Source organism: Echinococcus granulosus (assembly GCF_000524195.1).
Source record: "Echinococcus granulosus chromosome Unknown EG_S00101, whole genome shotgun sequence".
NCBI classification, from domain to species: domain Eukaryota; kingdom Metazoa; phylum Platyhelminthes; class Cestoda; order Cyclophyllidea; family Taeniidae; genus Echinococcus; species Echinococcus granulosus.
The window spans coordinates 1-12,475 of NW_020170481.1; the positions used below are offsets into that span (position 1 = coordinate 1).

At 36.4% G+C, this 12,475-nt stretch overlaps 1 protein-coding gene across 1 annotated transcript; it reads right to left on the reverse strand. All coding sequences in view use genetic code 11, as the record gives it.

Annotated features, from left to right (window-relative positions):
• Window positions 1-633: 633 nt before the first annotated feature.
• Window positions 634-8,936, reverse strand: EGR_08259 (Kalirin; the record flags this gene model as incomplete). Its single annotated transcript, XM_024497508.1, has 2 exons — window positions 634-948; window positions 8,247-8,936. The coding sequence occupies 2 exons, from the start codon at window positions 8,934-8,936 to the stop codon at window positions 634-636; spliced, it is 1,005 nt and encodes a 334-aa protein (XP_024348049.1).
• Window positions 8,937-12,475: the final 3,539 nt, after the last annotated feature.

A 12,475-nucleotide genomic window follows, 5' to 3' on the forward strand; every position in this document is an offset into this window, starting at 1 on the left:
TTCAAATAGCTGCAATTATGGCAAAATCATATTCAAATTGCTCAAAATTTTCCTTTAGCAAAAACAAGACGAGAAAAATAGGCAATGTTCTTAGGGTTAAAATATAAAACGGCACACAAAATTTGTTAAGCTATATCTTTAATGCCCGAAGATGTTGCAGACTGGAAGACTTAGCTTGTGTCCAGTAAAACGTCCGAACTTGTACTTCCAATGTGGCCATTCAGAAATAGGTAAAATAGGTGGATGTGAATTATTTGTGGCACTGCTTTTATTTGTCAAATGATTTCACCCACAAATTTCGAAGCTATACGGAAATAGGAAAAATATTTGTGCTTGAGGAGCCTTTGGAGACCTAAGACTGAAGTAGGCGAATAATCAAACAACAACATTTTTATCACAAATATTTTATCCGAAAAATTGAAAATTTAGAAAAGCAATCCCTAGCATAGTGTCATTTATTCTTCCATTTCTGCCGGTCCTTTAAGCCTCATTCTCCAGTACGAAACTATTTTACAAGATTTTCTCTCTTTGCCTGTGTTATAAAACACTTGCCAAAGATTCTTTGTTTAAAGAGCCACTTTAGCGATGAATCTACTCTCCACATTAGCACCATATTCCAAAAGCACATTTGTTTTAACGTAATTCTATGATTGCAATGGCTAAAGAATTACATTTGGTCAACAAGCGGCATTGACTGCACTCGATGCTTTTGTGATCACTGTTGAGTCGAATGAAGGAGGTTGAGGTGAAGGCTCTGCGTTTGACCGCGAGGGAGGCGCTGTCTTGGGAATAGGAGTAGTGCGAGCCGGACTTGGCAAGCACCTGCCTTGCCGCTGTCCGTGCTGTTTGCAGGTCAGCCAGTGTAGTGCGAGCCACGTACATGGCACCGAAGAGACGCAGATTTCCCTGACTTGTCACAGTGCCCGGAAATCCAACTATTCGTGCCGCCTGTCGAATGAATCATTTTACATGCAATGCGGGCTTTTGGCATTTAGCACTGCTTCGTTGCAAAAATGCTCTGTATTTTTTCCAACGGTTTTATCTCTGCTTATTGAAGAAATGTACTTTAGATTTCTTGGAATTCTGCATCTATTTTACGTATATTTATACTTTCAAGAGAAGTTCAAATTCCCTTGTTTATCGGAATTAGCTTTCTCTTAATCGTTATTCGGGTTATTAGGAGGGTTTTAGGTAGGTTTTGGAAAGTCCAAGCCCAAAATATATCACATCTAACTTTGATTTACAGTGTATAGTCAGTACTTGATTTGTCCTTTAGTGAATTGACCTGTCAGCAAAAACGCCTTTTCCAGCACACAGTTCTTAAATTTGTTGAGATTCCTCTTGGCATGCAGCAGTATTTTTTCCACCTTATTTGAAGTGCTTGTAGTAATTACTTCTCCTCTAATTAGTGTTGTAAGCACAACCCCTTGGGATACGGAGTGGCAATAATTACGAATCACAAACTCAAAAACTGACCACCTACCATTGACCTTCTGTTGTTAAAACGCAACAAGTCAATCACTTATGAAATTTTCCTTTTTTTCTGCTACGTTATTCCTAGTCCTCTGCTTAGCAAAGGAGCATTAAAAAGCTGTTTTCAGAACCCGTCTCTACTTTATCGTACAAAAATTGACCTGCCTAGGTACAGTTGTGTTGAAAATCATCTCACGCTTCGTTTAAGCTGTATGGGTAGGGATCATGCCTTGTTGTTTTGAAGTGTTTGGTAGTTAATTAAATTCATAGAAGCTTGTTTATTTAACAGAAAAAATAGTGTAAGCTAAATGAAGGCGATGGCTTTGAAAGACCGCAATCTTTTTATATCCTGGGTATGCCCGTATTTATGTTAGACGATAAGTTTTAAATTAGCTTTTGAAACAGCTTATAATTGTGAGATTGTGGTTAAATGGTCTCAATTACTGCATTTCCAGCCAGCTTGTAGCAGCAGATTTCAAGCTAATGCTTTCTTCTCAACAACTGGCTTTAGAATAGCCAATATCAAAAGGCAACAAAAACCACACATAAGATTTAAAAGGACTACCATTACGCATGTTTCATTTATTCTTTTCCAACAAGGTTAAATCAGAGTACTTTTAGGCATTTGTTGACTTTATTCTAAACCTGTCCCGCTCTGAAAACTGTAATGTGATATGCGCTGGATCTTCTTCCTTCCTTATTTCTACTATCTCCTTGGGCAGTGGTCTACTAGAAAGATAAGAGAAATCCTAAGTAGGTACGCCCGAAACTTTAAGGCGGTTATTTTGCAAAGGTCTGTCTGAAAATTTAATCACCGTTATATAAGTGGATGTTTAAAAGTGCTCCTTACATTAGCACCCGCATATATCCAAATAATTTATGTCGTAAGCCGTCCCACTTAAAAGTGTATTCTATATAATTTTGCTTTTAAAAAAAATGCCTTATCGAATAATTACCAGGATATCTCAAAGCTTCATTTTATAGAGTTCAAAAAATGGGGGAGATTTTTACTTTTTACGCGAAGTATACTTAAGTTTTTGTAACTAAAAGGAAGTATTTGTGTAAATCTGGAGACAACTAAGCACTTAGAACGTCATTTTCCATTTGCGGAAGTAATTTTTTACCATCATGGGCATCCCACGATTAATCCTTTGTGACCGCGATACACGCCTTCACAGTGTCTTTTACCCCAAACCACTCTCCTGCGCCGATAGGAAAACAACGTTTGTGAGTTTGTGCATTCAAAAATGCGACAAGTAAGCAGTTGCGTTTTGACGAGACGTGAAAGTCAGGGTTTGATTAAAGTTAAGCTCTTTGTTCAGCCAGACAATTTATTTGTTATAAACTTGTTGCTTAACAGTGGAACCTCAGTTTCGGGCATTCAATTGTAGTTGTATGTTCATTTATGGATAAGGTTGGAATTAGGCAAAATTCTTTTACCTTCATATTGACGAAAACATATAAATAAAAGACACGTAAATTGCACGGATGCTAAACAGAATTCGTCAAAGAGAGATCTTGTCTTTTAATGGCTTTTAAACCTGGTTACGTTATGGTATTTTATCCAAATTGAGTACACACGTAAAATTCTCTCCAGGACTTACTTTTAGTTTTAGTCCTTGATTTTTTTTGTGGTTGTTTTTAAAGATATTCAACCAAACTTTTCTACTTTACAAAGCCATGTAATTAACAAATTTATTTCAAACAAAAGCAATAAATTTTTCTAGCTGGTTGAGTTAAAGCAAATGTCAACCTGTAGAACTCAGCTCGATATGCACGACAAATGTATTCTGAAATTTTTTATATATAAGCTAAATTTCATGAATCACAATGTATATGTGACATCATTAAAAATGGCTACTCAAAAAGTTTACTTTTTGCAATCTTTTCTGAATTTAATAACAAAAGTAAGGATTTCTTGAAAATACCTTGCTTTAATCATATAATACTGCTTTAAAGTCTGTCGCAGCTCAAAGATTTTATTATAGCATTACCCTTTTAAAATATGGACTCCTCCCAGTGCCGGTTTATTGTCCTAGAGTTGGTATCTTACCTGGAGATGCAAACCTTCGAATTTAAAAAGGGTAAAGGACCATTAAGGGCACTCCTGCTCCTAAATGTTTGAAATGATCAGTAACTGGTTTGTATACATTGTATTAAGAGCTGATAAGATTAATTAATTAGGAGGCGTGGATAATATCTGTTAGCTTAGGTTTAAAAGGACTGGAACAGTTTACTAATTTTAAAACGGTACTTTTCTTTCCACTTCTTGGTACAAGCTTGACCCATATTTAAAAACAAGTAACATTTTGAGGGTTATATGAAGTTAAGAAGGCGTAAGTCTTGATATGAACAAAACACCACCACAGGTGCCTTTGTTGTCGCAAAAGTAGTTGCAAACATGCTGACTGGAAGTCGGCAGATTGCCTTAGAGCAGTTGTACGCCCGTAGTGTACGCTTTTACTGGAGTGTAGAAGTCAGGTAAATAATATTTTGAGCTGTTTTATTGGTAATTGTTAAAGGAGATAACTTAAATAAGTATTGCTTTCTAGTGCATAATCATTATTAAAAGGTATTTCTTTACTAAACTTTTCCAGATAAATATCATAATTCTTGAAAATGCGAAAGTAAAATAAAGAAAAGCAATATTTCTGGCGTTCCTTTCTCGTTCTTGTCATTATTCCTTAGATTCCTTCAGGCTTTTACAAAAAGGCTCTTCCAAATTTTTCTTATGCCATCATTTTAATGCACAGACAGCGTTTTAGCAACAAGCTTTTGCTTGGTTTAGAAAATGGTCTGCTGTGTGACAATAGTCACGTCAGTCATGTGGCCAAGACTTACAATCTACTTATTATAGAAACCTTGTATTCATGTTCCCGTTTAACCTTCAGTAAACATCTGGGATCTAAGTTAGTATTCAAGACAAAGAGTAATTTTCAATATCCCTCAAAACCGATTGCAGGTTCGTTTTATTGTTGTAAGTTGGTTGTTTAACTCTTGGTTTTGGTAAAGGGGCCACGTAAATGCCCCATCACTGTACCCTAGCCGAGTGGGGTGACCTTTTGCACCATGCCAGTAGCTTCAAGCCCTGCTGGAAGTCTAGTGGTACTATACTAGTAGTAGCAAATAGCAAGCGCGGTCTTAAAGGGCAGATATTCCGATTTATACCGCTGAGTGATAAAATTTGGCGGGATGGAAGAAGTGCATATGCTACGGATGGGCTGACTGTAAGTGAGGTCTAACTTTGGCAACTGTCCCGGATGCCTGGTCTGGATGAAAACTATTAACAGATTAGGCAACACTAGCCGTAAGCTATCCAAAATACTTTTGTAATTGAGCTATCTACCGCACCTCTGTAAAATATTAAAAATATGAACTCGCGATGAATCTGACTTTTTTACATATAAATACAATCTGGATGGATGTGGCTGGTCAGCGCCAGAGTGATAACAAATTGGCAAGGAAAAAAGGGGATAGAAGTTTTACCCATGTAACTACGTTAAATTCTGCCCTTTGTTACATAACTCTGCTTTAGGGCCAATGTTCCTGCACCTAGCTATGGACACGCGTGGTGGCCAGTATATTATATTGCCGCCGGATACAGTTCCCACACAGGATGAAGCTCCATATTTAGTAGAATTGCCAAGAGGGATCAGTAAAGTTGCGGTTAAGTATCCTCTCAGATGCACGCAAATTTGATGACTGGTGCGGTCAGTTCTTGGGAATTTTTCTTACAGCATTGATTACGTTGTGATGACTGGCGCGGGATGTTGGCCAAGAGGAGTGCTGAGGACTACGCTCAGTAGAGGCGAAGGACTATGCAAGAGCCTAAGTGTTTGGTTAATTCTTAGTTTTGTTAAAGAGGCCATGTAGGCGCCCCACTATTGTACCATATCCGGATGGCCTAGTATCCAGGTCATGTCAGCGGCTCCACGCCCTGTTGCGTGTGAGTAGATAGATTCTGCCTGAGTATCATGTCTTTTTTTCGCCCTCAGAAAAATTTTAGGGAACGGTAATACTTATTATCTATGTATGTGCTTTGATATTATTAACTACTGTACTAACAAATGTAATCGAAAGCCAAATAATATGCATTCTATTCTTTTGGTTGAAGCCAGATTTTTAAGAGGATAAGGCTACTAAACCGAAGTATGCTTTTACTTACCATCTCCAAAAATGTAAATATATTTACCATTATTTAATAGTCTCTAGCCGATTTCCAAAGAACCCAGATCCATTGCATGTGTGTAGTTACTGTACTTCCCACACTTTATACATTAGAAGTCAAGGTAAATCAGTGTAGTGAAAAGATTTGTCATAGTAAATTTGGTAAGATTTGAAGACCATAGTACATAACATTGTGATATTTTTTAAAATAAATAAACTTGAAGCCAAGGAAATGCCTAATATCTACACATTAGGTAAATCTGCTTCGAATCAAAGCCTAACATATGCATTAGAAAATGACTTGCAACCTTAAAGTAGTTTCATTCCATAAATAGCACCTCCAGTGCAACAGTACAATTCATTTTTTGATAAATTTTGGTGTTATTTGTGCACACAGGCAGTAAAACAAGGTAGCCTGGGATCAACAAACAATGAAGCAGTCAGAATGAACATGATGGCATTGTTTAAACAGGCTGTAAAAATGCGCGGCTGCTTAGCAGCATGTGTAAACAAAGGATGCAAGAGGTTTTGTCGCAGCAAGCTAACCTATGTTTGGTAAGTCTCGCCTATCTGCTGAAAAAAAAAAAAAACATTTGAGCTTTGTAGGTCTCTTTTCAAGTAATAAGTTAAGCTGAAGGTATTGTAAAATTCTTTAGATGAAAAAGTGACCTTGTCTAATAAGCACTTGACAACACTTCAAAAATTGGAGAAAAGGATAAGTTTGCGGGTTTTTATTATTGCAAAACATTAATTTTATGACAATTTGTCTGTGTTGACGTTATTCACCACAAATATGAAATCAAGCACTACCGTGGCAAATATCAACACGAGATAAAAGAACCGTTTTTAGTGCTTTTGACTTATTTTTGAGTGTAAAATCGGCATCTCGCAAAGTGTTTCAAGGCTCATTTGCGTACATGTAAAAAACCTTCTTAAGTTCTCAAGCTTTCTCTAATCAATGAGCCTTAAAATCCTGTGAGCCCTTGAAGATATCACTAATGTTGGTTGTAAAAGTGGAAGTAACAAATCCTCTAAAATGATGCTGTAATTTTATAAAATTTTTAGCAAAGTCACCAGGCAAAATCACAATTTCTTTCCAACAGTTATTTTAAACGAGATTAAGTCTCAGTCAAAATGCCTAAATAAGATGATAAAGCCATCCACCAATGAAAAATGTTCAAAAATAGAAGTTTATGAAAAATGCTGAATTTTAAAGGCTTGCTCACATTGTGCACTCAGATTTTGTAAGAAATTGTTTTATACTTTAATCTACAAGCATGTTTTCACTAAATTATTCTTAAAAATAGGAGTACACAATTTTCCTCTGGTTTTAAATTAAAAAAGCCAACGGTACTACAGAACTAAATTTATTTCAATTAGTAACTATAAATCATAAAATATTCAACTTTTTTGAAGTAAATCATCATGGTCAGAAGCGTTTCTTGTAATTGATACGCACCTTCACCTCAAGCATATTCCCTTGAAAAAATTACTAAAATATACATTAATTTGCCTATCTCTTTTGAAATATCTCATTAAGTTCATTGAATTTTTACTTAAATTCGGAAACTGTTGACATCATTGCAATGTGTAAGTTGTTTGTTCAACCCTCGGTTCTGGCCACAGGCCACTTAGGTGTTCCGCCATTGTACCCTCGCCGGGTTGACTAGCCTCCGGGCCATTGTTGTAGCCCCAGGCTCTACTTTATTTCAGTTATGTATGTATTTTGCTCTGGTATTACGTCTTCTTTCGCCTTCAGGAGAATCTTGCTGCACTATATATGATCCCCAGAAAAAAACAGTATTTTAATTATTCACATTATTTTTAAACCGACATTCGTCATTTGCTAGGCCTCCTCATTAAAATTAATTCATTCCTGTCACCAACAAACATTGTTAAAGCTTATTTTTGTAGTCAGTGCTTCTACTGCTTTTACTGATTAAAAGCTACATCAGCGTTTGTAGTGGTGTCAGGGCTAGTAATAGAGCTCAAACACTTCAGTGTAGGCCAAACTGAAAAGGCGTTGACATTTCAGGTCAACAGTGACTGCTTTCCCACACCCCTGAAGAGCTTATACCTCACTGAAGTATCCACTGGCATTTGCCCAAGTGTTCCTGTGTGGAATCATTTGGGGCTATGAAGGATGCACTGAGTTTGCATATTTTTATTTAATCCGGGAATCGGAAGTGCACAAAAAATTAGGTGGGAAAACTCCAAAGTTTAGTTATAAATGTGGTAAAATTGAAGGCCGGATTTATTTAAAATTTAATGATACTGACTAGCCAATTTACTATCAGTACTAAGCCCATAGCTTTAAAATGACCGTTTCTTATGTTTACCTTACTAAATAACACTGTCAGTGTCAAGAAGCATCTTCTACTACTAAAGAACAGTTTTTTGTAGTTAGGATGCGGTAAATAGGCTTTTGTGATTTCGGCATTCCATATCTTGTCTGACTAAAATTTTGTGAAAACAGAGTGTAATTCTGTGTTCAAGGTTAAATGTATTTCTCCTAAATTTGTAACAGATTTTGTCGTAGACTAAAACATTATTACAATCACAATCACAAATTTACAAGTGAAAAGCGTCGACATTGTGGCACTAACCTCAAGCATTAGCTGAACATCGTTGGGCAGGTTTTTCAACACTGCCACAGCCGCCCTCCACACTCCACACTCTGGTGCACCAGCCTGTTCCGTGATTTTGAGTGCTTCGGTCATCGGAAGTTGGTAGCGCGTAACTCGTTGAATAGGTTGCATGAGACGTGAGAGGATGTCATTCTTGTCAAAGTAGAAGCGTCTTAAATCCTCAAAGTAAGCTTTGAATTGCGCCACTAGAATCACGGCTTTGGAATAATTTTCGCAGTATTTCATGTACATAGAGCGCAAACGTCCTTGTGAATTAAGAAAGAGGCGCGGCACGTTGTCAGGCTGCTCATATGCTGCGCGTCTCAACTTCTCCACGAACTGGCTATGCCACTCGGTCATTTGAAGCCAGTTGCCCCATATCACTCGCCAGCGGATCGCTAGTTCCATCGGTGGTGTGGGTGGAGGTGGTGACGGTGACGACGGTGGCGGCGATGAAGAAGATGGATGTGGAACAACCGAGTGCTCAGAACGACAGCTCTCGCTGCGCGTGAGGCAAGGTGTTGGGGATAAAAGCGTCTGCGTGTCCACCACCGTCATGTAGGTGTCACGGACCAGCTGAAGTTGTTGAACGTAATTCTCCTCCGAATGAACAAGTTCCAGCAGTGGCTGCTGACGGTATTCCAGAAGTGCTTCTGGTGAACTCGACATAGAGGCGAATTCCCTAGGAGGACAAAGAAAGTTATCTAAGTGAAGTATTTGTCGTCGTCACTCTTTGTAGTGATGTATTTTCTGTTCACGAACGTTAATTCTGCACTTATTAAATGACATTTCTACCCTGTAGTTAGTCTAACGAAGACCCTTTTGATTCGCAAAAAGGAGAGTCTTCTTAGTAAATTTAGAGTGGCTTTGCTTTACTCCGGTAAAAAAACCACCGTAACTAACAGGTTTTAGTCTTTAATCACAAAAAAAGGATTAAGTTTGAACATGCTTGACAACGGTTGTTACGGCGGTTTCATGTGCAGTTTTTAAAACAATACAATCATTCATAGTTACTAAATTATTTTATTAATGCTAGGAAGTTGTCCTGTTTTACCTATTTCTCAAAACCATGCTAGAACTAATCCCGGCAGCAGGACTTAAGGGCAAAAAAGATGCGGTTTGGTTATATTTTAAAAAGAAGCTGATGGCATTGCTGTTTGTACTATTTCAAAAGTTCACTTAGAATAAATTTTAGCTGAGCCCTTTTCTTTAACACTTCAGGTCTCTAAAGCGAATTGACTGCTTGAACCGGGTAGTTTTTAGTTTGCGTTCATCTTTCCCCACAGACCAGGAATTTTTTATGTACGTGTGCATATGAACTGCATCAAAAAAATGCATTAAGAATGTGCCGCTTACTGCTGTCATTCGAAAGAAGAGATGCAAAGAAATTAAAAATATCCTGCTTTGTCTATTTTATTACATCTAGTGAACCATCACAATGGATTCACACAATGTACTTGTTCAAATAAAAAACGTCCTCTAAGCCGCATTACGCAAATCATTCATACCGTGACGCCCTTAAAAGTGGAATGAGAGGTTTTTAAATGGGCGAAGCTATTAAAATGCATTTAAACATAAACACATTTCAGCAGATCAGTGGGTAGTAAAACAGCAAGTTGTTTGGCCTCATTAGACTTTCACAATTTTCATTCAAATACGTATATTTGCTCTATGACATCCCACTAATTTAAGCTAAGTTTTCTTTCCAACATAAGTGCAAAATTCATGGGTGGGCAAACAATATAGCATGATTTACTACTTTGCAAGAGGATTTTGCTAGTAACAGATGACATTTAGGTACAAATCCAGTGCCAAGACATTTATCAATGCTAAACCATTCTCTTAAGCTAAAATATTATAGTTATGCATCGTAAATATTCAAACTTCTTGGGGTTATAAAAAGTGCTAAACATTACAGAATAGAACATTTGCAGTGAAAATCTCAATTTTACCTTAAACAAACTCCTGTAAAAAATCCATTAAGGCAAAACTTCTGTTAGACTAGGATTTGGCTATAATATTTCGAGCATATTTATCTTTTTGTCAATAAAGACCAAATTGTGAAAGGAACCAAAAAAAATTTGTGCTTTAGACGTCATTGATAACATTTCTGCACATAAAAAGATGGTATTTCTATGGTTCCTGTAAGTTAACTAAGGAATGATTCAGCCAGGAAAGTTTTCCTGGTTGATTTATTTTCTCGTCCAAGCCGATTATTCATCATTGTTCAGTAAGTCGTACGAAGGAATGCATGCACAATTGCTGCGCTACAAGCAACTGCTACGATGGTGCCAGCATGAAATGCGTCGGGAAAATGCTGTCCCGATTCGACGACTTGCTTAACAAACTCAGTACACCTTGCCTAAGACATACGTTATTTTCCCCTATTTAACCAAAGAGCGTCAGAGAGAATGAATCATTCTACTGGCCTGTACGGAAATGAAGTTAGACACAGGACATTAACATTTAGAAGAAAGGTCTAGACCAGATTCGATTATTAAGATCCCGCATCGACAATTCGAGTGTTCAAATACCAGTGAAAAAAATGCAAATTCTTAAACGAGATGATTGATGTGATTTACTCAGAAAAATTTGCCGCTTTGGGTAATGGTATGGCGAGAGAAAGTCGAAGGTGGTCAAGGAGATATAGTTTGTTTGTCTTGTTTCTTTACCAATAATTACCATTGAAGTTTTTAAAACCTAAGAGGTATTGCAAAGGAAAGAGCCAATAAAGGATCTCCTACACAAATTATGCAAATTTCCTACCTTTTATGGTTTTTTAATAACTTTAAGCAGTGTTATTGTTGCATGCATTATTATACAAAAAGGCCTTTTATTTTGAGCAAAGTGTTATTATTTTAGAGAGCAATAGCTTATGTTTCAACAATCAAAAGAAATTACATTTTCAAAGAAAAACTAGAAGTCCCTGATAAGTTACGGAAATTTAGCATCTATTGATGAAGCAAAAGCTTAAGCTTTAAGAAATTTGCAGCTTAAATTAAATAACATTATCAATATTGCCTATTTAGAGGGAATTATTCAGAAGATATGCAGAGGGATTGCGTCAATAAACTCTTAATTCAAGAATTAACAAATGATTATTCCAAAAAAAGAAGGTTGCTAAACTACATCAACTAAGCAACACTTAGCGGTATAGAGGTTCCTGAAGCTTTGTATCTAAAATTCTTTGAGAAATTTGCTGAATGAATTTGTAGAAAAAAATGGCGGATGCGACAAAATACAAAAAAACGATCACAAACGATGCTTAATGCAATTCACGGATGATTAATTGAAAACGCAAAAGAACCTTATTAAAAGGCACAAAGTTACTCCCGTATTTAAATTAGCTGACTTAAAGTGTGCATGCATGTAAAAGAATTCCACTTTATATCTAAAGGATCGGATTTGCAATACATGCTTTAAATGTGAATAAGTCAACAATAAACAGACTCGTGCATAGAAAATTGGGTAATTTGCAAAATTTTGAGGAATATGGACAAAGATGTGGCCAAACTTGGTGATTTACTCCTCCTTCATGACCTCATTTTAAAACTGCCATTAAGAAACAATAGCCTTAAAAATTGTAAATTTATTTATCTTTTAAGTTCTTAATATTAAAAGCAATGATTTTACCAAAGCTAAATGTACCTGAAATTTCTGCAAAAAACGACCTTGGGCTTTAAAATTTTGGTCAGCTGTCAAGGTCGAATACTTAGGGGCGCCGGATATATAAACAAAACCATGTTGTGAAAAGAAAGTCACAGAAATGTTTGCTAACTTTTTGAAAAAATAATCCTGTACAAAAAAATTGTTTTTTTTAATTTAATTTAAAATACTACTACATGTACATCGATACACTATCAACCTTCTTCTCATCATTCGCTACATTTCAAGTCATGCTTAGGTATTTAAAATTTTTTTCATACTGATTAACCTTAATGTCTTATTTACAATAAGATTAATGGATAGCCTGATTTTGCTTCAAATCATTGTTATCAATACCGGGCGCGAATAAATATACGGGTGTTCGAATAAAAAATAACTCTACTTTACAACTGATTTTAACTAATAGAAGAAGCATAATTCTAGTTAATACCCTTTTAACTGCAAGATACAGTTAATTGTTTTTTTTCTTACTTTTTTTCATTTCATACCCTTGGACCGAGCAAATTGTTTAGATAAAATCCGCCTTATGTTGGAATGCATCG